Source organism: Eucyclogobius newberryi, unplaced genomic scaffold, assembly GCF_026437365.1.
Source record: "Eucyclogobius newberryi isolate DKJ021-1_F unplaced genomic scaffold, fEucNew1.0.hap1 SCAF_12, whole genome shotgun sequence".
Classification (NCBI taxonomy): domain Eukaryota; kingdom Metazoa; phylum Chordata; class Actinopteri; order Gobiiformes; family Gobiidae; genus Eucyclogobius; species Eucyclogobius newberryi.
In genome coordinates, this window is record NW_027315746.1 from 12,420,635 (window position 1) to 12,443,099 (window position 22,465).

At 38.1% G+C, this 22,465-nt stretch overlaps 1 protein-coding gene across 3 annotated transcripts in view; it reads right to left on the reverse strand.

Moving 5' to 3' along the window:
* Window positions 1–1,030: 1,030 nt before the first annotated feature.
* The window catches only part of myom1a (myomesin 1a (skelemin)), a 36,834-nt gene continuing 15,399 nt past the window's right edge, over window positions 1,031–22,465 (reverse strand). For 2 of the 3 annotated variants that reach the window (XM_072440851.1, XM_072440849.1), the window contains 28 exons: window positions 21,582–21,723; window positions 20,603–20,799; window positions 19,579–19,635; window positions 19,358–19,482; window positions 18,126–18,309; window positions 17,175–17,349; window positions 16,261–16,382; window positions 14,826–15,022; window positions 14,045–14,171; window positions 12,968–13,152; window positions 12,441–12,555; window positions 12,075–12,231; window positions 11,142–11,248; window positions 9,084–9,128; window positions 8,815–8,951; window positions 8,566–8,710; window positions 7,964–8,023; window positions 7,596–7,663; window positions 7,386–7,511; window positions 5,921–6,022; window positions 5,587–5,674; window positions 5,338–5,376; window positions 3,525–3,630; window positions 2,618–2,781; window positions 2,065–2,101; window positions 1,849–1,871; window positions 1,676–1,731; window positions 1,031–1,592 (listed from right to left, as the gene is read on the reverse strand). In XM_072440851.1, coding sequence (XP_072296952.1) covers window positions 1,332–1,592; window positions 1,676–1,731; window positions 1,849–1,871; window positions 2,065–2,101; window positions 2,618–2,781; window positions 3,525–3,630; window positions 5,338–5,376; window positions 5,587–5,674; window positions 5,921–6,022; window positions 7,386–7,511; window positions 7,596–7,663; window positions 7,964–8,023; window positions 8,566–8,710; window positions 8,815–8,951; window positions 9,084–9,128; window positions 11,142–11,248; window positions 12,075–12,231; window positions 12,441–12,555; window positions 12,968–13,152; window positions 14,045–14,171; window positions 14,826–15,022; window positions 16,261–16,382; window positions 17,175–17,349; window positions 18,126–18,309; window positions 19,358–19,482; window positions 19,579–19,635; window positions 20,603–20,799; window positions 21,582–21,723 — 3,347 coding nt within the window. In that variant the 3' untranslated portion in view covers window positions 1,031–1,331. The remainder of the gene's footprint in view (window positions 1,593–1,675; window positions 1,732–1,848; window positions 1,872–2,064; window positions 2,102–2,617; window positions 2,782–3,524; window positions 3,631–5,337; window positions 5,377–5,586; window positions 5,675–5,920; window positions 6,023–7,385; window positions 7,512–7,595; window positions 7,664–7,963; window positions 8,024–8,565; window positions 8,711–8,814; window positions 8,952–9,083; window positions 9,129–11,141; window positions 11,249–12,074; window positions 12,232–12,440; window positions 12,556–12,967; window positions 13,153–14,044; window positions 14,172–14,825; window positions 15,023–16,260; window positions 16,383–17,174; window positions 17,350–18,125; window positions 18,310–19,357; window positions 19,483–19,578; window positions 19,636–20,602; window positions 20,800–21,581; window positions 21,724–22,465) is intronic. The other variant, XM_072440850.1, reaches the window with a different exon arrangement.

Below are 22,465 nucleotides of genomic sequence, written 5' to 3' on the forward strand. Positions count from 1 at the left end.
GTTCTGAAACCAATGGATGGACAGAATGTTCGAAACTGGAGGTGACCAGAGGCTACATTTAATGGACCATAAAACATTTTGAATGATTAATCAGCTTTAACGTTAAATGCTAAACGTTTAAGTGCCACTGGAATTTCCAGGGTAGAAATGTCAAGTTGTTTTTCTATTAAAAAAAAAAATACTTTTCACTACTGTTGGGTCAAGGTTTCTTGTCTTGTTTTTAAACCGAGCTAAGATATCACTTGCCCTTGAAGGCAACTGGTGTTATGATTTTGGGCATTAAAATTGAATTGACTTAAGGCATGTATCACTTGTATTTGCCAAACCACCAATTATGTGTCACTTCACTTTAGCCTCAGATGTCTCCATTTCAGAATTTAGAATATATTTGTTTACAAGCCTTTAAAAAGCTCTATAATATACGACTTGACGTGAGAGGACAGTAGAATTTATTAAAAAAGACAATGTAGTTCATTTTTGCAAATCAAAAGATTGGATTTATTTGTAATTTTCTCCATAAAGGGGTGAAAAGTAAAACAGTAACTTCGACCATATTATTCTATTCACATTATTAAGTTGTAGGCTTAAGGGATACAATGGTGTTGTAATTTTGAATGCACTTGCAAGACAACATACTTAACCTTATTTTTATTTTCTCTTTGTGACTTCAACCAGTTTAACGGCCCAACAGTTACTATCAGCTTTGAGTGACAGAAATTAACATGTTTGAGCTCTGGCGTAGTCACACACACACCGACACACACACACTACTTTACATGTATCCATGCATTTCCTGCTCCACCTCTTTTGTCAACTCCTGACACAGAACTACTTGCAGACAGGACAGAATGACAAATGAAAGACACATTTCCCTCTTACAATATTCCACAGAAGCTGTGAATGACAGTTTGACATCACTATTTCAGATTGCAGACAAAGTAACCTGATTAACTCAATGTGTTTTTGTTTTACACAACAAATGTTTATTCTATCCAACGTGTTTGCTTTGGTATAAGAAAAGAAGCTTACAGTATTTTATGGGGTTTATTGGCCTCTGGTTAGAAGCAAAGATCACAGAAAAACCATTACTTTTTACTTACATTACATAACTTGCAAGCTGTGAGTAGTACAGAGTAGTACTTTGCCACATGAGTTTAATCTTGACAAGCTATGGCCAAAGCCCTTTAGCCCAGCACATGAAAGAATGAGTAAATCAGCGAGTGTTTGTACTGTTTATTCAGACTGCTCTGGAGCACTGGCATGTGCCAGGTAAATGCTTTGGAGAAAGCTCAGTCTCTTATTACCACGTTACCACGGATACATGATACACATTAGTCTGTCTTGTGTTCCTCTTCGTCTGGGTTGTACACACTAACAGTGAACGCGCCCGCCTCTGTGCCGTACTTGTTCTTGACCACGAGAGCATATTTGCCGGAGTCAGCCCTCGTCACGGCAGTGATGTTGATGGAGGCGAACTTGCCGTGCTCGAACTTGAGTTTGTAGCGGTCGTCGGACACCAGCTCTCTGTCGTTCTTCACCCAGCTCACCTCTGGCACCGGCTCGCCCCACACGTTGCCAGTTAGGTTCAGGGACTGTGTGAATCAAAGGTGTCATTAAGGGTATTTACGACACAACAACTCAACTTAGTACATTTGAGATGACTATAATCAGTTACCTTGCCCTCTTGAATAGCAACTACATCTGGCAAACCTCCAACAACGCGAGCACGATCTAAACAGAAAGGACAAAGGCAGCCAAAGTTAATGTTTGTTTTATGTTCACAAAGCAGGATTTAATTGCCAATTGGACCATCTCTAGAGACACACAAAATAGTAAACTGTCACTTACTTCTCTCTGCAATCGCTGCAGCTCTGTGGAAGGAAACAGAGACATTGTGTAAGAGTCACCAGAAAATCTTATCTCAGTTGACAATATCAGGAAACGAATTCGGGGGGGTTCTTTAGCATTCAACTATTTTAAAAGAATGATGAATGTTACTTTCTTGTGCAAACATCCTCTTTGTGCTAAAATAAAGCCTTGTATTATACCTAAATCTATACTTACTTCAGCCTCTGGAACTCCTCAAATGCCTCTTCCCAGGCTGGAATAAACAAAAAGGCAGTTTACGTAAGAGCAAAAGTAAAATAAAAGTAAATATAACACACGCACAAACACAATTCATGGTTCAAGTCGAGGTCAGGACTATTTATACAGTAGCTTAAAAGGAAAAAGTCAACACATTCAAGTCAAGTTTGTGTGAAACGTTTGCCGTTTGTCAGTGACATAGTTCCGTTTAAAGCAGATTAAGCCAGATTAAATGCAGATAAATCCAAACCACAATTTGAATGGTCGCAATTACCAGACTGCAGAGTTAGCAAATATTTAAATAACATCGCATAATCTGCAACGCACAAAATACATGGTCTTATATTGCAAAAAAAAATGCTAATTATGTAGTTTAGACCGCGACAATCCTTCGTTCTTCTGAAATACATGCAGGTTTTTTTTATAGTTCAGCAGTTCATATTCGATTCTTATCTTGTTATCGCGTTTATGATATTATTAACACCGATGCAATGCAATACTTGAATGAATGCGTGTTTATAGTGTGGCCGACCTTTGCCGCTCAGTTCGAACACCCTCTTGACTCCGTCTTTGCCATCAAATATGTCCATGGTGTATTTGCCCTTGTCTTTCTCAGTGGGCTCATTGATGTGGAGCCAGAGCTGCTCCCCAGTCACTCCGGACTTCAGTCTCTCTGAAGCGGCAATCTTCGCATCTCTAGGACAGAACAAGGTCAAGAGAGTGTTGCAGAAGGTTCAGGAATAAGAACAAAGGAAGGGAAACAAAGGAACAAAGGAAGGGAAACAACAAGATCAGCAAATGAGTTCTGTTTAAAATCTTACACGCAAAAACAAACAGATTGCTATCAACAGACTTTAGTTTGGTTTAGTCAGTGGATTGCTGTAGACCTCGCGGTTAAAAAGCCTCAAGCTGATCATGATGATGTGAAGCTAATGAAGCTTGATCTGAATAAATTGTATTAATTACAGGGCCCTACTGTCAGCACTGAGAGTCATTAGTGTGTCATCTCAGAGTTTGAGTTGCTACACTGCGGGTGGCGCTGTAGAGCAGTCAGATATAAAAACAAGAATATAAAATGAAAAAACAAATTTATTCAGTCAGCCATAACAGTGATAAAGAAACTAAAACAGTAGAGCTTCACTATTATGTATTCATTTGTGTTGTTTTGTCTATCAATCCATCTATCTCTTAGTATAATGGAATTACCAAGGTCATTGCCTATGTTATAATATTATGACCACCCAAAGGTAAGTTAAACACTGATTATATTTTCATTAACCCTGCGACGAGCTGGCCCTAGAACACGAGGATACATCCTTCTTTAGGTGGACACAGTATCCTCAAAGTTCAACTTCACCACTGCATTAGATAATTGACTGCATATATAGTTATAGTTATAGTTATAGTTATATATAGTTACCTGTATGTAAAATACTTACTTGTGCAGCCATCCGAAACGCAGCTCCTCATTGTAACATGTGATATTAGAGGACAGAATAAGGCCATGCTCAGTGCTAATAATTTGGATTTCAGTGGAGGAGTTGGCTGTAAGAGAGATAATAAAATATATACATTAGAACAGGACAAAGAAACATTTCAAAATCAAAAATCCATTCAAAAAGAAAAGAAAGCAAAATCTTGATAACAGATATGGACCCTGTTTTTTTTTGTTTTTTTTACCCAAGTTGAAAAACCCTGAAATCTGGTAAACTCATGTCGCTCGATGGCAGAGTGGATAGCACACATGCCTGCAACGTCAACAGGCCGCAGCGGCATGAGTTTGAGTCTGGCTCTGACAATTTGCTGCAATGTCCTCCCCCAATCTCATCCCTATTTCATGCTCCACTGTCCTGTCCAATAAAGCCGATGGGCCAAAAAGTTTAAAATTAAAGAAAAAGAAATCAGTTAAACTCTGGGTTTTCACTTTCACAAAGAGAGTATAAATAAAGCCGACTCAGAGGAGTAACTCCAGCTTGTTTCACAAAGAGGGTTCAGTGTATCTCTGAAACTGTTGCTGTGGTAACACTAGGCACGTTTGTGCTTAGCTGCCTCGTCTGGATGATCACCGAAGGTTGAAGTGTCCAATGAGGGCGTAGAAAAAAACACCCAGCGGCCTCGTTCAGACCAATAATGTGAAATCGGAAATTGCAATCATCGATCGACCCAGTCGGATCTGCACAGGGCGTGCTCAACCCGAACGCACCTAGCGTCTCTGAGATTAACCTGGTCTGGAGCAGGTTTTATTGCTCTAACCCCGAGTTTATTAAACACGGATTAAACACTTCACTTCCTCGTTCACAGATCAGACCTGAAGAGTTTAATGATTTGACTTGTATTCATTTTTACTTTTTGTTTCATTTTTACTTATGCACCAACTTAAGCACAATTTGTTGGGCAATGCAGACATCAGATTAATGGAACATACTTAATTAAATTTTACTAATGTGCGCATAAAAATACTCATGAGCAACAGCACTCTACAAAAGCTTAACTTTACTGTTTAATGCTTTTATATAAATAGGCTTCTACAAAATGATGTAGGCCTTTGGAGTAATCATATTTGTTTCTTTATACAACATTTTTTATAAATGTCTTAAATGATATGTGCTCTCAACTCTTTAATCTCACTTCTTTAATCTGCCCATAGCATGGTCCAGTCCCTGCTTGTCCCTCTGGTTTACTGTTACCAGGGTGAATCCTCTTTTCTCGAATCAATTGATAAAGTCTTCTGATCTTAACCAACAGCCCTGCCCACTGCACTTACGCAATCCAGAGGAGGATGAATGTTCGACTTCTTGAGCCGCAGATTGAGAATGACTCTTGGGTGAGAGTCAAAAGTCTTGCTTTTCTAAAAACAGTGTCCAGATGATACAACTGAATCTTTATCTACAGTGGAACTCTCCTGGACCAATGAGGGATTACACAGATTACACAGAGTTCAGCTTGATCAGTCTGACAGATTTATCAGACTGATCACGCCTGTCTCTGCGCGGTGGTCTCTGGAGAAGTGAGTCTGGGAATAACACCTGATAAAAGACACGTCACAACATCAGACAGCACCTCTGATGAAGGCTGCAGAAACAGGTTGAACATGAAAAATATACTATCTCTGAGTTTTCTAACTCTTCTCCCAAATTGCTTTGTGAAAAAATTGGGGAAAACTCTTGGGGAAGATTAACCCTGAGTTATCTCTAAAACCCAGGCTTTGTGAAACAGGCCATGGTCATCAGACGTACAAACAAATATACTCACCAATAACTCTGAACAGCTCATTCATAACTGCTTGGTAACCTGCAAACAGTAAAACACATACTGTAAACATACAATTTATGATTGAATATAACACGGTGAATATAGGTAGAGCTGGCAGAATGGAAAACCAGGAGATTAGATGGATTTTGTGATGGAGGATTTAGGTAAACATAGAGGAGGGCAGAGGATTCATTGTTGAAAAGGAAACAACTGCGAGAAGACGATCCGTATTCCCACAATGAGCTTTACCTGCATCTGTCATGTTAAAGATGCTCTTGTCTTGGCCTCTTTCATCCTTCAGCAACACTTCGTAAACACCAGCATCCCTCTTGCTGATCTAGAATTGGCAACAACATCAGATTAGTACCAACAGCACACACATGGGTTCCTTTTTTCAGCAAACAAAAATGTGTAGGTAAAGTAGGTAAAGACAGATATAATAAGACAGGATCAACAGAGAAATCCCCTGTGCAGAAAAGGCAAAGCTTTTCCCGTGCCTGGGACGATGCAGACATTCAAATGAGAGACAAACAAGACACAAGGACAAACGATGAAAGACAACTTATGGAAGCATAATTCAGACTTTGGGTCTTGGTCCATTGGGGACTTCCTCTGCAGCAGGCTTTGGGCGCGGCTTCTCTTTCTCTTTCTCTTTCTCTCTGAGTTTTTCTTGCTTATCAACCCACTGTGGATTAGACAGATAAGCAGTTATTGCAAAAGCAAATGACATTAGTAACGATGAGCGTGCATTTGTGCCAACACCCCCTCTTTGAGTGGATACAGGTGGATACATTTGTATGTTGTCCATGTCGTGTACAGTAAAGTGTAATCCCTCATTCATCCAGTAGTTTGACCATTTCAATGCTTGTTGTTATTGTGTTACTTTTAATGGCGTTGGCAGCCGACTGAAAAGGTGCATTTACTGCCACCTACTGCAGTTGTGCGTCTTCAAAGTATGTGTTTTATGCTATACCGTAAAAAAATTAAAAAAGGAAGAAAGAAAGAAAGAGAGAGGAGAGAGAAAGAAAGAACGAGAGAGAAAGAAAGAAAAAGAGAGAGGGACAAGAGAAAGAAATAAAGAGAGTGAGAAAGAGGGAGAGAGAGCGAAAGAAAGGAGAGAAAGAAAGAAAGAAAGAAAGAAAGGAAGAGAGAGAAAGAAAGAAAGAAAGAAAGGCGAGAGAAAAAGAAAGAGAAATATAGAGAGAAAGAGATAGAAAGAAAGAGAAATATAGAGAGAAAGAGATAGAAAGAAAGAAAAATATAGAGAGAAAGAGATAGAAAGATAGGGAGAAAGAAATCAAGAAAGAGAGGGAGAAAGAAAGAGAGCAAGAAAGAAAGAGAGAAAGAGAGGGAGAAAGAAAGAGAGCAAGAAAGAAAGAGAGAAAGAGAGGGAGAGAGAAAGAAAAAGAGATAGAGAGGGAGAGAGAAAGAAAGGAGAGAGAAAAAGAAAGAGAAATATAGAGAGAAAGAGAAATATAGAAAGAGATAGAAAGATAGAAAGATAGAGAGAAAGAAAGATAGAAAGAGAAATAGAGAGCTGGTGTGGACAAAGTTTCAAAATGAAGTCGTGTTGACTTCTATCCGAAAGTAATTTTCCATCAGATTGATGTTGAAACAGTATAAATATTTATACATTTTGACACTAAAGATCATAGTCGCAGATGTTACTGAATGGACGACAGAAACAAAAGCTCAAATAAAATCTAGTCTAACACTGAAAAGTGCTTCGTATAATTGAGAATAAGATGCAGTCATTATAAACAACAAATGCATGCAAAAGAATAGTAATAAAGAGTTACAAGAACTAAAAGTGACTAATAAACAGCTGAATCGAATATCTATATAATAAGAAATGACACACTTATTGAATTTCCATGTCTCGTACGTGTGTTATGATTTGTCTGTATCATTTGTACTCGTAAAGTATCAGAGAGGTGTTGGCAGAGACGTGGGTCTGAGCGGATGAAGAAAGCACAGCTGCATGAGAAGCGCTGCCTTTAGCCTTTGGTCCACGACTCCTGCACTAAAACGCTCTCAAACGGTCTGACCTTCCCGATGTTGAACGTCAAATTGCCGTCCGTCATCTCGATCTTCGCCGCCTCCTCGTCATCCTCCGCAATTTCGATACTGTCCTTGGACCAGAAGATTTCAGTCTCAGTTTTAATGTTGCCGATCTGTAAAAGTGGAGGAAAAAAAGAGGTGTTAAAACAATTTCTAATCCCTGAATGAAAACAGTTTTGCAGTTTTGGCACTCTCACCTTGCATTTCAACAACACGTCGCATTCGTCGGTGACCGTGAAGCCCAGGTACTCCACAAAGTGAGGACCTGTGGAAGACAAACAAATGCAAATTGAAATGTTATTCAGTTATTCAAATGCAAATACCAGCGTTCAACAACTCAACATTCAGAAATATGCAGTATAATTCAATTTCAAATCATTTTAAAGGTGCACTATGTCACTTTTGTGGTGGAGGAGCTGTTACTGCTTTGCTATTGAGTTATAAGATACGAGTTTTCCAATTTGCCAAAAAGTTACGACCAAATTAATGTTTTTTATAAATCCGTTGGTTTTTTCATTGTTAAAAGTGTTCCTTTATTTGTACAATCTAAAATGTTGAGTCTCACCTTGTTTCCTGACCCATTCTGCCCTCTCGAACTCGGATTTCTTCTGAAGCTCCCTGAACTCTGTAACAGGGAAAAGAAAAAAGAGAAAAGGTTTTATTCTCTACGGCCTTTGCCAACTTTGACTTTTTTAAAGAAAGTTCTGTTAAAATAAAAGTCCGAGTTGGACAGTGTGACTCATCGCTCATGAGCAGAAAAAAGCATGAATGAAACGACTGAAAGAATCACACAAACATCTTCAAAAGATGGAAGGTAGATCTCTACTGCCCCTCAATGGACAAAGTAATGAACTGCACACAAGTAATACTGGTAATATTACACAACACCAGAAAAGTTGTTACATCTTTACAAAATGCCATAGGGATATCAGTAAGTACAACTAATAACAATATACTTTTGCTAGTTTTGAACATAAAACACGTTCTTTTGCTGTATAAATATGTTGTCGTTTCTGATGAGTGCACTTGTTTTTAAGTGGCTCTTACTCTTTTATTGTAAGTAGTGTAATGTGTGAAAGATTTAATGTTGTATCTGTATGTTAGTCGTTCTCGATCGACCTACCTGGATAAATAACGGTTCAATAAATAAACACTTTTAGCTCTTACCATCTCCAATCATCACCAGACTGGTTGTGCCTTTAGCTTTGCCATCGACCAGTTTAAAGGTGAAAGTTCCCTCGTCGGTCACTTCCAGAGAGTCCATGTACATTTCAATGAGGCCAGAAGACGCATCAAAATTCATTGTATATTTCTATAGTTGTAAAAAAAAATAAAAAAAAAACACAGATGTTGTAGCAAAACTTGTAACTGACAGAGAATGAATTAGATCTAGTGTCCAAGTGGCTGAGGTGTTACCGTTCCCTGAGTGATGATGGCATTGTTGAACGCGTACTCCACTTCACAGGCCGAAGTGCACTTCTCCACCTGGCACCAGAAGCGCACGCGGCCCTTCTCCAGCAGCTCCATCGACATCTCGTTTTTGAAGGGAATAACTTTGGAGAGAAAATGAGCAAACGTTTTATTGCAATCTGAACTGCCTCTGACATCGATAATAAAACTTTGATATTTGCTACATTTGAGTGAAATCAAGGCATCAAAAGTTAAAAAGAAAGGCATTTATTCACCGGGGAACTTGTGCTCGTGGCTCAAATCCAGGAGACGCTTCAGACCTGTACAACAACAAATATTATGTTATGTTAAAGTACTGTGTGAAAATCAGTAAATTATAATCCTGATTGACATAAATTACATGTGAGCTAATACCGTATGTGTTATGTATGAATATGTATTTATGTATTAGTAACAATAATGGCTTATCTTTGGTAGATACATAACCACAAAAATGTAATCCTCTAAAAATGTATCAGGAATTACAGTAAGACAAAGGTAACAAATCATTTACTTGAGATTTATCACATATAATTCATGTGCAGAACTAGGGATGTCAAGATTAGGTTGATAAAAAATTGTGATTATTCAAGTCACGATTAGTAAGAACTAAAATATAATAATCCTAACAATTTACTTCAAATTATAGTCAAAAAATGTGCCTAAATGATGGAAAAAACAACAACATGATTAATTAAGTATTGCTATGATGTTAAAATTAAAGATAATTGATTACAAGGACATGTTTTCCTCATGTCGTCACAGCACAGCAACTAAAATGGAATATTGGTAATAAACACATAACTAAATAGCTGTTTTTAAACTGATTTTGCACACAAAGTTGCCCACATATACTGTATTTGTTAGAATTAGGTGTCAAACAATGTCCCTGGTCTGTTTGACACCTCGTTCTGCTGTAATATCTGCACAAACACAAACTGACCTTGCCGGTGTGACACTGACACGCGGCTGTTACATGTCGACAACAGACAGGGCCCCGAGGCACCACACACACCCTTAACAACACTCACACAACCCAAATATAAAACGCACAAACATCAGGTGTCACTGGTTCTGACTGAAGAGAGTTTGAGATCGATATTCAGCCGATACCAATATCCAATAGGTCTTGTTGTTTATGAATCATTTATTTATCTGATTGGGACAGCGTTACTGGACAGACAGGACACAACATGAATGTAAACACACCAGATTATAGTTGAAGGCCAATAATAAACTTTCTATTCATGGGTTTGAGGAAAGTTATTCCTTCCTGATTTTAAAGATTTTTTTAAGACCTTTCCAATTTTAAACGACATAATAGTTTGGTAACACTTTATAATAACCATATTCGCCTTTAATATTCTTAATAAAGCATGAAAAAAGACTAATTCTTAATGAACAAATAGTTTGAGAAATATATAGCTTAGTAACTACTTAATTAATAACTTAACTCCTAACCCTAACCTTTTAATTATTAATAAATTGCAATTTAAAATGTCCAAAATAAAAAAAAATAAGAATCCCGGGTGTCGTAGATTAAAGTACGTAGTAAATGTATATGCCTTCTTTAATAAACTCATTATGAATCAAGTCTTTATTAAGGGTAATTAAGGAGTTCTTATTATAGACTGGTGATAATATGGTGATTTGCATTACTTAGTTGCTATGGTAACAGAGGACCATTGCCACAGCGACCAGCAAGATCCACAAGTTGTGATAAAGTTTGCATATTTACTTCACTTTTACATATGTAATTACAAAATCTGGAAAATAATATCATTTTGCTGCTGTTATTTGTATGCGTTATGATGATTGTGTCAATAGTTTAAAAAGACACATCTGGTGCACTCAGGACAATACAATCATAGAAACAATATCAGAGCTGATTCCAGTTGCTGTAAGGCAGGGGTGTCCAAACCTTTTTCACTGAGGCCCACATTTTGAAACTTATATGGAGCAGAGGGCCACAAACAACCCGACAATGTTGAATTTGAAAGTGAATACTTAAAAATGTTGCATTTGGCATTGTTCGTTGAGCATCCACACCTTTAATAATACTTGGGACATTAATAATAGGTTGTTATCACATTAAAATGCTTGAATTCTTCCAATTTTACAGTAAAAAGTACTACTTTTTGTTGTTTGGACCAACTTAGCAGGAAGCCGGAGGGCCAACAAAAATTGGTCCGCGGGCCGCATTTGGCCCCCGGGCCGTAGTTTGGCCATGCCTGCTGTAAGGACAGATATATGATGCACCCTTAGTTTGGACGTCATGGAGCAGCATTACTCACCCTCCTCGGTCAGGGTGTAGCTGGAGGAAATGCCCTCTGTGTTTGTGACCGCACACGAGTAAGTGCCCAGATCGTCCAGTGAGGGGGTGTTAAAGATGGCTCTGGTTCTGAAAAGAAAGGACAAAACACTAGAGTCAGAGAGGGAGACAAACTTTATTTGAACAGACAGTTTAATGCGCTTCCACGGACACTCGTGGCAAGCTTTTGGAGGTTTTTTGGGGTCGCTTGTCCACAGATCAGACCCAATGGCATCGCCTGTTTCGTCTCCATACAGCATACAAGTTTAACGCCATATCCAGGCAAAGAAAGATAAGATAGGATAGCCGTTATTTGTCCACACAATGGGGAAATTTTGGCGTTACAACGCAAGTAGATACAGAAGAGAAGAACAGATAATTTATAGGAAGCTTTAAAAAAACACTCTTAATAGAAAAACTCTTATAAACAAAACTCCTATAGACAGAACCTCTCATATTCTTAATAAGGAATAGAGAGAAAAATATAAAAATAAACTAAAATAAAAATAAGATAACATAAAAACAAAAATAATAATATAATAGTGGCAAAAAGTAAACACTCTTATTTACAGCAGTTATATGCACATGAAAAAAACAATATTCATGGAGTCGTTTATGGTGGAAAAGGTTGCAAAGGTTTGAAAGGTCTGGACTCTGGTGTAGAAATCAAGACTTTTCACCTTCCATCGGAAAGTTTGATGGAAAGATTTGCGCTCCAAATACTCCTGCCCAAAGCGAGGAGGTTTAACTGTAACCTGCCCTGCTGTAAGAGGTGATTGAACTTGTCAGAACTGTTGGCAAAACGAGCAGGTAAAGACCAAAAAAGTGCAGAAATATCGCCTTACAATGCCCTTCTCAAACAAATCTTCGATCGTTTCCAATTAACTATTCACGGGGCAAAGTGTCGGATACTCACCTGCCGCCTTCGCTGACGATAGTGAGGCGAGAGGTGTCTGTGATGGCTGTGTAGTTTTTGGACCAAACAAACTCGGAGCCCTCATTCATTTCAGAGCATTCAAAGATCATAGAGATAACGCCATTATCGTCCACATCCACATGAATCTCAGTAGTGCCTGAAGAAGCAGGAGAGCAGAGAGGAAACAAGATCAAATCTGTGCATTTCTTGGACGGGATGAAGAGAAAACGGACCAAAACAACCACCATAATATAGTAGGAATTTGTACGGAATGTTATGAGGCACTGTAGAAAAAGCTTCAGTTGTAGTTATTAGGCACGTTTGCGAGGTCGTTTTGCAATTAAATCAAGCAAGAATGAAACTTACCAGGGCGAGTCTGGGCGAGGATTGGACCCAGGTTTGCAGAGGCCTTTCCGACTCCGACGATATTTTGAGCGCGCGCACGGAAAACGTAGGCGGTGCCCGATTTCAACCCAGTGATCTAAGAAATACAATAAATATGGAATAAGTTGCATTTTCTCCATCTTATATTCATAATTCATTCATTTGTTTATGTTTTATTAAGGCACAAGTTATGCTAGTATTTCTTATCACTTACGGTTAGGGTAAGTTACGTTACGCGCTATATGAAAAAGATTATTGTTGTGAATTAAATCACAAAGCTATTTATTCCCAAAATTGTTAAAATGATCCGTGTATGGACAAACTAGTAGTTAGCAGTTTTACATCGTAGTTATAGTATGTAGTTAGACACATTTAAATTGATCTATGGAACAAATTGCTTGGCTACAGTAAAAAAAAAAATCATATAAATACTGGTAGAAATCTAATAGAACAGTGATAAAATGAGTTTATAGGTTTATACGAAATAAAAGTAATAGCTTCGTTCTTGCCTTCATGTACTTCTTCTTGTTGACCTTCTCGTGAACGGCCCTCCAGCCCTCGGCTCCGGCTGAGGCCTCCTTCAGGTCCAGGTAGTATCCGTTCACGGGACTGCGGCCGTCGAACAGAGGCGGCTCCCACAGCACGACCAGAGAGGTGTCCCGGACCTCCTGCACATGAAGGCCGACAGGGACGCCTGAAGAACACATTCAAACACAGCAGTTCAGTACACTTCAGTATCAGCACGGTCAACGTTAGACTACACTACAATCAAAAATCTAAGGCAGCAACTGACTGACAATTATTTCAGTAGTTGACTAGTTAAATGATTATTTCTATTGTACATTGAGTTTTTAACCAAATAAAGGTTGAACTATGGTGATAGAGGGCTTTTAGATAGAGAATATTTACAAAGAAAATGTATTACCGTATTTTCCGGACTATAAGTTTTTTCATAGTTTTAGCCGGGGTGCGACTTATACTTATATTTATACTTGTATGTGATATTGTTTGTTATTTTCACACTTGCAACCTCATTTCATACTCCAGTACAATTTAAATGTTTTTTTCTTCTCTATTATGCATTTTTTGGCTGGTGCGACTTATAGTCCGAAAAATACAGATGAACAACTACAAAAATAAATTGATGAACAGATTTTTTCTTCTTTTTTTACATTTTGATATAATAATACCACCGTTTTTGTTATAAAAGGTCTTTAAGTATATGTTTTAGAGTCTGTATGGTCCAGATAACGAATATGATTATCAAATAGAACTGCATTAGTTTTCATCGTCGACTAATCACAATTAGTAGATTAATCATTGCAGCGTTACAAAACTCTAATATTTTTTCATGATTTCAGTAGTTTTGACTAGTTTATAGCTTTAGGGTGCGTTCACTCTTGGTTAGATCCTGGTTTTGTCATGATTCCTTGTTCTGGTCCTGTTCTAGTCAAGGTTTAGCACCAGGTTGTGTCTCGATTTTGATGTCAAAACCACTCAAATCAAGATTACAATTCTGGCTCCAAATAATTTAATGTATATGCCCTTTCTGCAGAGTATAAATGATCTTGGTGGGCTTTTATTACCTGGGACAGTGATGGTCCATTCCTTGCACTCCAGAGCCGCACTTGCCAGAGAGGCCCTGCTGACTCCTGCCATGTTCATCGCACGCACTTGGAACTGGTAGATGACGTTCTCCTTCAGGTTCTCAGCCTAAAAGAGAAATAATAAAACTGGAACCTTAATCCTGATACGGAAAGGTTTTTTTCTGGTTAACATGGTATATTGTATGTCAAGACTTGTATTACGTGTATTTGTTTGCAGACGTAAACACAACTGTAAAACATGAAACAGCCCAAATGTTGTCATCATAGTAAATGATGATGTTAATGTTTAATGTTTATGCTACTCTCTAGGGGTGTTTATGTAGTTTTAGGGCACGTTCACACTTTCACTTGGGACTAAACTGTAACTAAACCCGGAAATAAAACTAGACTAGACCAGGACCAGAACAGAAGTCCACACCAGGACTAAACCAAGTACTTTTGGCTGTTTTTTTTTTGGCTGAGATCAATTCTCCCTCATGGTTTAAAAACAACTGAACTATACATTATATACTATACGTTATAAATATGTTATAGTGTAGAATACAGGGCAAAGAGGATATAATAAAAGGCAATAAGTGTGTTTATGCTATAAATTACTGGAAATCAAATTATCAAAATTAAAATGATTTGTGCCTCAATAGTATCCCCGGACTATACTGTATGGGAAACACTGATATCAATAAATATCAAATCAGGGTATGTAAATGGTATGTATTTAAGACACTCATAACTACACAGTGTCCCATTTGACAGAACCTACCTTGTATGTGGTGGTGGTCACGGCCTGGTGGTTCAGCTCGTGCCACTTCCCTGCTGCGCTTCCTTTGACCGTTCTGTAGTCGATGAAGTAGCCCCTGATGGCGGCTCCTCCGTCGTGAGCAGGAGCGTCCCAGGTCAGAGCCATGTAGTCCTTCACCGCCTCCACCAGACGCACGCCAGTCGCCTTCGCAGGGACGGCTGTGATAGATCAAGGCCATTATGCATTTAAACTAAGATAAAGACATGTGTAAGTAATAAGTACATGAACTGTCCTTACACCTCTGATCTAATAATGTATGTAGATTTAAGTTAGGGCTTCACAGTCTGCGATGGCGTTTAAATGTAATATATACGTTTAAAAGGGACAGCAGAAGAATCTAGCTATATTTCTATTATCTGGTGCGGAACATCTCTGATTATTATGGATCATTTGAGAGAATATTATATAAAAATACAGGATATTTTTTTAGCAGAGGAAAATGTATTATCTAAACAACTGCAGTCTTTTTTTTTTTAAATTACACTATCAGATTAAAATTTCAATTTGATACGTTGTGTAACTATAATTTAGGTAGCACTTTTTGTTTAATTAAAGCCACTTAATATTGCATTAGTCATTCAAGCCTCAGTGGTAAATTACTTCTATAGTCACAGCTGCCCTGGGCAGACAGACATAGACATGGCTACCAATCTAAGCTGACTGCCCCTCCATTCAACACACAAACTGTGTGTATGTAATGATTGCATACACACATTTTGTTGTCTTTTCTGTAACAATACCACACTTTAACATGTGCATGCATCATCAACGTTTAGAGTCAACAGTTAAGTACTTACTCCTGGGTAAAATCCAAAGCCTGATGGCTCGTTGGTTAGGTTCATGCTCTTACTATACATTATGCTTAGCCTTCAACTTGGCCATGCATCAAGACGTACCGCTAGAGAGTTATCTATTGGCAAAACAAAGCCACAAGCAAATCAAAAACAGTAATTATTACAATATTTTTTTAAAAGCTTTAAATTTGTAGGAATTAGCAGCATTAGTGTGACAGGTGCCAGGTAATGGAAGTTAGTAACAACATATGAAAAGTAAATCTATGCAGGTAGTGACTATGAATGATGGTTACTGTGATGAGAGCTAATATGATAATAAAATAAATAAATGAAAGTCAAAATGACATAATGGTCATGGTATATCTGTTGACAAGATTTAGAATTGGAAAAATAAATCATGTTTAATATTGAAGTATTGTTTTAAATGTTGAAGAAATGAAAAACTTGTAATTTGATTGCTTTTGGAAAGGATAAAAAACTAAACACCTAAATGTACAAATTGTCATATTAGAACCGCCATGCATACGAGGATAAAAGACAGAAACACTTGCACTGACTGGATGAACACAATGAGACGGATGATGTATAAACCTGTTACTTACCAACAGCGTCCATGACGACCACAGCGTCGGAGTTTGCGGTGCTCTGACTGTAACCTGCAGCATTCACCGCCTTCACTCTGAACACGTAGTTAGCACCGGAAATAAGACCATGGCACACAAACCTGGAGGAGAGACGGTTCAGTCAATTAAAATGGTTGTCCTGCTTTGATTACAAATGTTGCATGTATATGGTAATAAAGAAACCAAACAATCAAACAGACAATATATTGAATTGATTGTGAAAAGAAATATACATGTTAACCCTTACAAGTCTTGTATCGTAAATATCTGGAAGGTCAAAAGGTCAAAAGGTGTTTTTTCATGTGTATGGCAATTTCCAAGTTATGTTTTAACTCTTTGCTCAAAATACAATATTTCTAATACATGGTCTAAGGCAGGGGTGTCCAAACTTTTTTCACTGAGGGCCGCATTTTGAAACTTATATGGAGCAAAGGGCCACAGACAACCCGACAATGTCAAATTTGAAAAGTGATTCATTTGAAGTTTTACATTTGACATAGTTTTGATGAGCCTCCACACCTTTCATAAGACTTGGAACATTATTATTAGGTTGGTATAACATCAAAATGCTTGAATCTTTCCAATTTTACAGTAAAAGTACTTCTATTTGTTGTTTGGACCAACTTAGCAGGAAGCCGGGGGGCCAACAAAAATTGGTCTAAGGGCCGCATTTGGCCCCCGGGCCGTAGTTTGGACATGCCTGGTCTAAGATATAGTAATATAGTATACTTTTTTAAATAGGCATGATTGTAACTAGTCTCAGGTATCAATCCTTCTAATTTGATGAAATAAATGTATTACTTTCCCTTTTCTAGCTTAGATTGATTTACTGTACATATTAAATTGTATATTTAAATAATGTTGTACTTGAAAATATTGTTCCAAGTGCTTACCTGGTTTGTTTGACAGGTTTGTTGTTGCAGGGCATCCACTCCTCGGTGCCCACCACACTGCAGTCGATGTAGTATCCAGCCAAGTGCTTCACATCTTTGGACCCGGCCCAGGACAACACCACCGAGGTGCTGGTGTTCCGGATGGCCACAGGGACTCCCGGGACCGAGGGTAAGTCTGGATACAATGGCATTACAAAAGAATGTACAAATGACATGAAGTTTTACACTCGACAAGAGCTTCGTTCCCCATCCACTCCTCCAATCATTGAAACCTGTAGCATGCTCCTCTGATCTGATGAGTGACAGGTGGAATAACCAATCACAGTGACGCGTTAACTCTTGGAAGAAGAGGATAACTTCAATTTTAAAAAAATTATGACCCCTTTAGGAGAACTAATGATTTAAAATAATGATTTTTTTTTTTTTTTTTTGACAAATCTGCCACTTCTAGCTGTAAGTATACAACTATGACCACTAGTAATGAGCATCTGGTGGTATATTTCTGTCATATTTGTAAGAGAACATAACATAATTGCTTATATGCTACGTTTAAAATGCCTTGACAATCCTTTGGTAATAATAATTAATAATTACTGTCATAATCTAAAGAATTAAGCTATTAAAAGTGCTAAAAACAGTTATGTCTTCATGTTGTCAGCATTGAAAAGGTGCAAAGGATCATGATCAATGTTGTTCCCTCCGTTTTAGCTGATGCTGCAACAAGACAAAAGATTTAAGTAAAGGAGCTTGTAATTCATTCAATATATTGTGACTGACTTTGACGATACAACATCACAATATTTTGGTTATTGTTACGTTGTTAAAGGGATTTGGTTGCAATCTGACGAATGTCTCTTTCAAACGTTAACCCCCATCTCCTGCTAATTGTCTAATGAAGCTTAAGGGCCTGAAAAACGACAACAGTGCACATCAGAATGGCCGCTCCCGTACCCATCTTGTCCCCCACAGTGGTGTCTGCTGTGGACTGAGAGGCCTCGCTGGTGCCGGCCGAGTTGCAGCAGCGCACTCTGAAGCTGTAGGAGTTTCCTTCTGCCAGATCGAACAGAGCGAAGCGCGGGGACTTCACAGGCATCCCAGTGTTCACCCGCTGCCAAGTGTCTGTGCCGGAGATGCACTGCAACAAGGGACAAAAGAAGGATTTTGAGACTAAAAATACATATTAGATAGATATAAGGCAGGTGCCGCATTTGGTATGTGATTTTTTTAAGTGAAACCTCTTTGGTCTTAAGCTTTTGCAATTGTGAATGTAATAAATGCATACAAGGCCCTTCAGGACGTAAATAATTACGTGACATTCTAGTGATTCCGATAGATTTTAACTGATGATTTAATTAAAAGGGAGGGTATATATATATAGCCTTGCTGGTTTAAAAAAGTAAGTAGTGAGACTCATGTGAAGCTCATTCTGCTTTCTGATAATCACCTTCATGTCCTATGTTTTTGTAAGAAATCAGAATTATAATTGTTATCAGTAAAAGCAATATTTGATTTGAACATGTTGACCTCATATCTAGAGACATAGAAAGGTCAGGTATATGAAATGTAATATACTTAAAAGGAGGGGGGAAGCGGTCTCTGAAGAGTGAAGTCTAAAGAATAAAGTCAAAAGAATGAAGTCTGAAGAATAAAGTCTAAATAAAAAGTCAAAGACGTACAACAACAGTAGGTGGCGGTAATGGAACACTTGGATCCCAACCGCCATAAAACAGCAAAGAAAAACATTTCAAAACACAAAGAACATTTGGAATCTGTTATACCATCCATCCATCCATTTTCTACCGCTTGTTCCTTTTCGGGGTCGCGGGTGACTGGAGCCTATCCCAGTGACTTCGGGCCTTAGGCGGGGTACACCCTGGACAGTGGCCAACTAGTTTAAATGTATTGCCAAGCTTGTTTCCTTGATTATGTGGGACAAAATTAGACTTTTGGAGGCAACTACTGTAATGGGAATATTATTGAATTGTAATATTGTAATGGGATAATTGGAAATTCCACATTTATAGAAATTAATCCACCACAATATTGCAAAATTAGCATATCATACCATGAGATTAATACAATGAAAAGCATAACATTTTGACTAAATCCTGACAAAGATGTTTTCCAAAAAAAAAACTAGGAAGTTGATTCATTTGAGGTGTGACATATTGATAATCGCGTACCTTCTCGATGTAGTACATGACCCCTTCGTGACCTCTCTGCGCCGGAGGTTTCCAGGCCAAAACCACATAACTTTTGGTCGCCTCCGTGACAACAACATCAGTTGCTTCACCGGGAACCACTCCGGCTAAAGGACAGCGCGGACGTTATTTTCTCATTTTATTCAATGTACAGAAAAGGTCAAGCATAAAATGTCACAAAACGACATGAAACCAGATATTACCAGTGGAGTCCTCTTCTGTAAATTTGATCATTCCAGTCCAAGGAGCCAATGGGCCAGCTGCCGAAGAGAGAGACAATCAGAAAGAGCCACAGGGTGTTTTATTATGGAATTAGTCACTGACATTTAAAGGCACATTGCTCAAACTTTACTTTCACTCAAGCTCGCAATACACATCCAACACTATACAGTACAATTGTGAAGGCAAATTAGTACAAATAATATACATAAGACTGAATCCATACTAGTAACATTTTAGACGGTGATAGAAAGAATTTTCCGGACTCTAAGTTGCACCTTTTTTCATAGTTTTGGCTGGGATGCGACTTATACTTATATTGATACGTATATACTTATAACATCACATTAAAATAACAAATGTGATATTATTTGTTATTTTCACACTCCAGTGCAACTTATATATGTTTTTTTCTTCTCTATTATGCATTTTTTGGCTGGTGCGACTTATACTCCAATACAGTATATTACCAGATAGGTCCAAACTTACATTACACTTATCAAAGGAGACATATTATGCTATTTTTCAGGAACTTAGTATTGAACTATAACTTAAGCAGATCATCATTTTACATTCTGTTCATTTGTAAACCACAATATTAATCTAAACCGACTCAGTAATAGAAATGAGTCCATTAACTTCCTGTTCAAAACTGTATTTCACTGTAAAAATAAAACAGACCAGAATTTAATTTAATTATTTTTCATGTGTGAAAAGTGCCTATGTGAGATTTTAGAACCCTACATGTATACATTTTTGACTCAATTTCTCAACAAACAGGACTTTTCTGATCACTCAAGCCTCAACAATACAAGATTATTCACACATGCAGGAGGATTAGTAAACTAATGATGAGGAAACACCTTTGTTACAAGGTTCAAAGCTCATTAAAGTTGATCTAGCATAATATATCCCCTTTGAAATACAACTGCATAATGTCAAGTCAAAATTGAGTCATCGTCGACATTCCACCTGAAGTCTCTTTTCAATGAATAAACAAAGTCTGACCTCTGTGAGCTCTGTCGGAGGGGTCCATGGCGACCACAGTTTCGGAGACTCTGGAGGAACGGCTCACTCCGGCCTTGTTCAGCGCCCGCACCCTGAACTGGTAGGAGCGGCCCTCCACCAGCCCGGTGACGGGGTAACGGGCGTACTTCACCGGGATGTCATTGCACTGCGCCCAATGAAGCGAGCCCGCCTCACACCTACACACAAAAGAGTATGCACTGAAGTCACCCTGCAGGTCCCAGGTTAAGAGAGGAGCAATCAAACCATTCAGGTGGTAAACTGTCAAGAGAAGGGCAGTGTTTTTTGTACTTCAACTTTGAATATTTTTGTTAAGTTAATAAGTTAAATAGAAAACAAGGGATGGAGATATATCTAGACACGCCTAAATGTACAGTAATGCATCAAAAGTACCGTATTTTCCGGAATATAAGTCGCACCAGTCAAAAAATGCATAATAGAGAAGAAAAAAAACATATAAGTTGCACTGGAGTATGAAATGCGGTTGTAAGTGTGAAAATAACAAATAATATCACATATAAGTCGCTCCGGAGTATAAGTATATAAGTATAAATATAAGTATAAGTTGCACCCCGGCCAAAACTATGAAAAAAGGTGCAACTTATAGTCCGGAAAATACGGTATCTATCTTCATGGAGACAAGTAGAGGACGCCATCAGGCCAAGTTACTAGTTACTGCAAATTTTCAGGGGATTTAAGCAATAATAAAGGCATATTATTGAATAAAAATAGTATATAGTTACGGTTTAAGCCATACTGTGGAACATTCCAGGCAAAGTATTCTTTATTTGACACTGAATTAAGTTAAAAGAACAAGAACATTCCAGGCAAAGCAATAACATCTCCATGAGATAAGCAGGTGGTGGACCATTCAACAGAAACACAACAAACACAATGCAGTTTTAAACGTACAATATTGCACATTCTAATCTAAAGAGCCTAAAAAAGAGCATTGAAAAACCTGTCGATGAAGTATCCGAGGATGGAGCTGCTGCCCTCCACTGCCGGCTGTTTCCAGGTCACCACCACATAGTCCTTATTCACATCCTGACAGCGGACGTCCAGGGGAGCCACGGGGACGCCTTCGATGTCCACTTCCGCATCTGCACACGGACACGGTTAAAGAGCAGTGAGGAGCGCCGCTGGAACCGCTTCAGTTCAATTAACCGCAGATCTTGTCAGCTGTCCTCCAGATACGAACCTCAAACATCAAGAATAACTTCAAAGGTCTTTCATTATGGTTTTCAATTCCATGGCTGGATTCAGTTCAGATTTATTTCATTGGAACCTTCAAGAAATTCCCTTAACCTCAACGAAGCAGCCCAGCAATATCACATTTAAAATAATGTAGTGGTTCATTTATTTTTGTTTAAAATTTGAAATATAAAACACCCCAACCCAGTGCGCTAGTAGATGGATACAAATAGATATTAAAGTAAAGAAGTCATGTTTCTAAATTGAGGTCTTCGCTCAGCTCATATCTGGTTTCATTTTGACCTACTTTCAACTTCAGTATTTGTGCGGCTATTTGTGTCCGATTACTTTTATACTAGGACTAGGACAAGGACATTGTTTTACTCAATCCCATTTCTCAATTCAATATTCATATGTCTAATTAAAAACAAATTAAAGGTCCTTCTGCATGAATTTCTTGAACAAAAACATTACAGACTTTTAAATCACTGTCATTTAACACACACAAAAATCAAATGTCTTGATTAAAAAAGACCCCAAGCAACGACTAGCTGATTAGAACTGACTCAATCGTGATAAAAAGTGTATTAACAGAACAGCTCTTCGTACCATATTACTAGTAAATAGACTGGTTGTGTATCTGTAAATGTA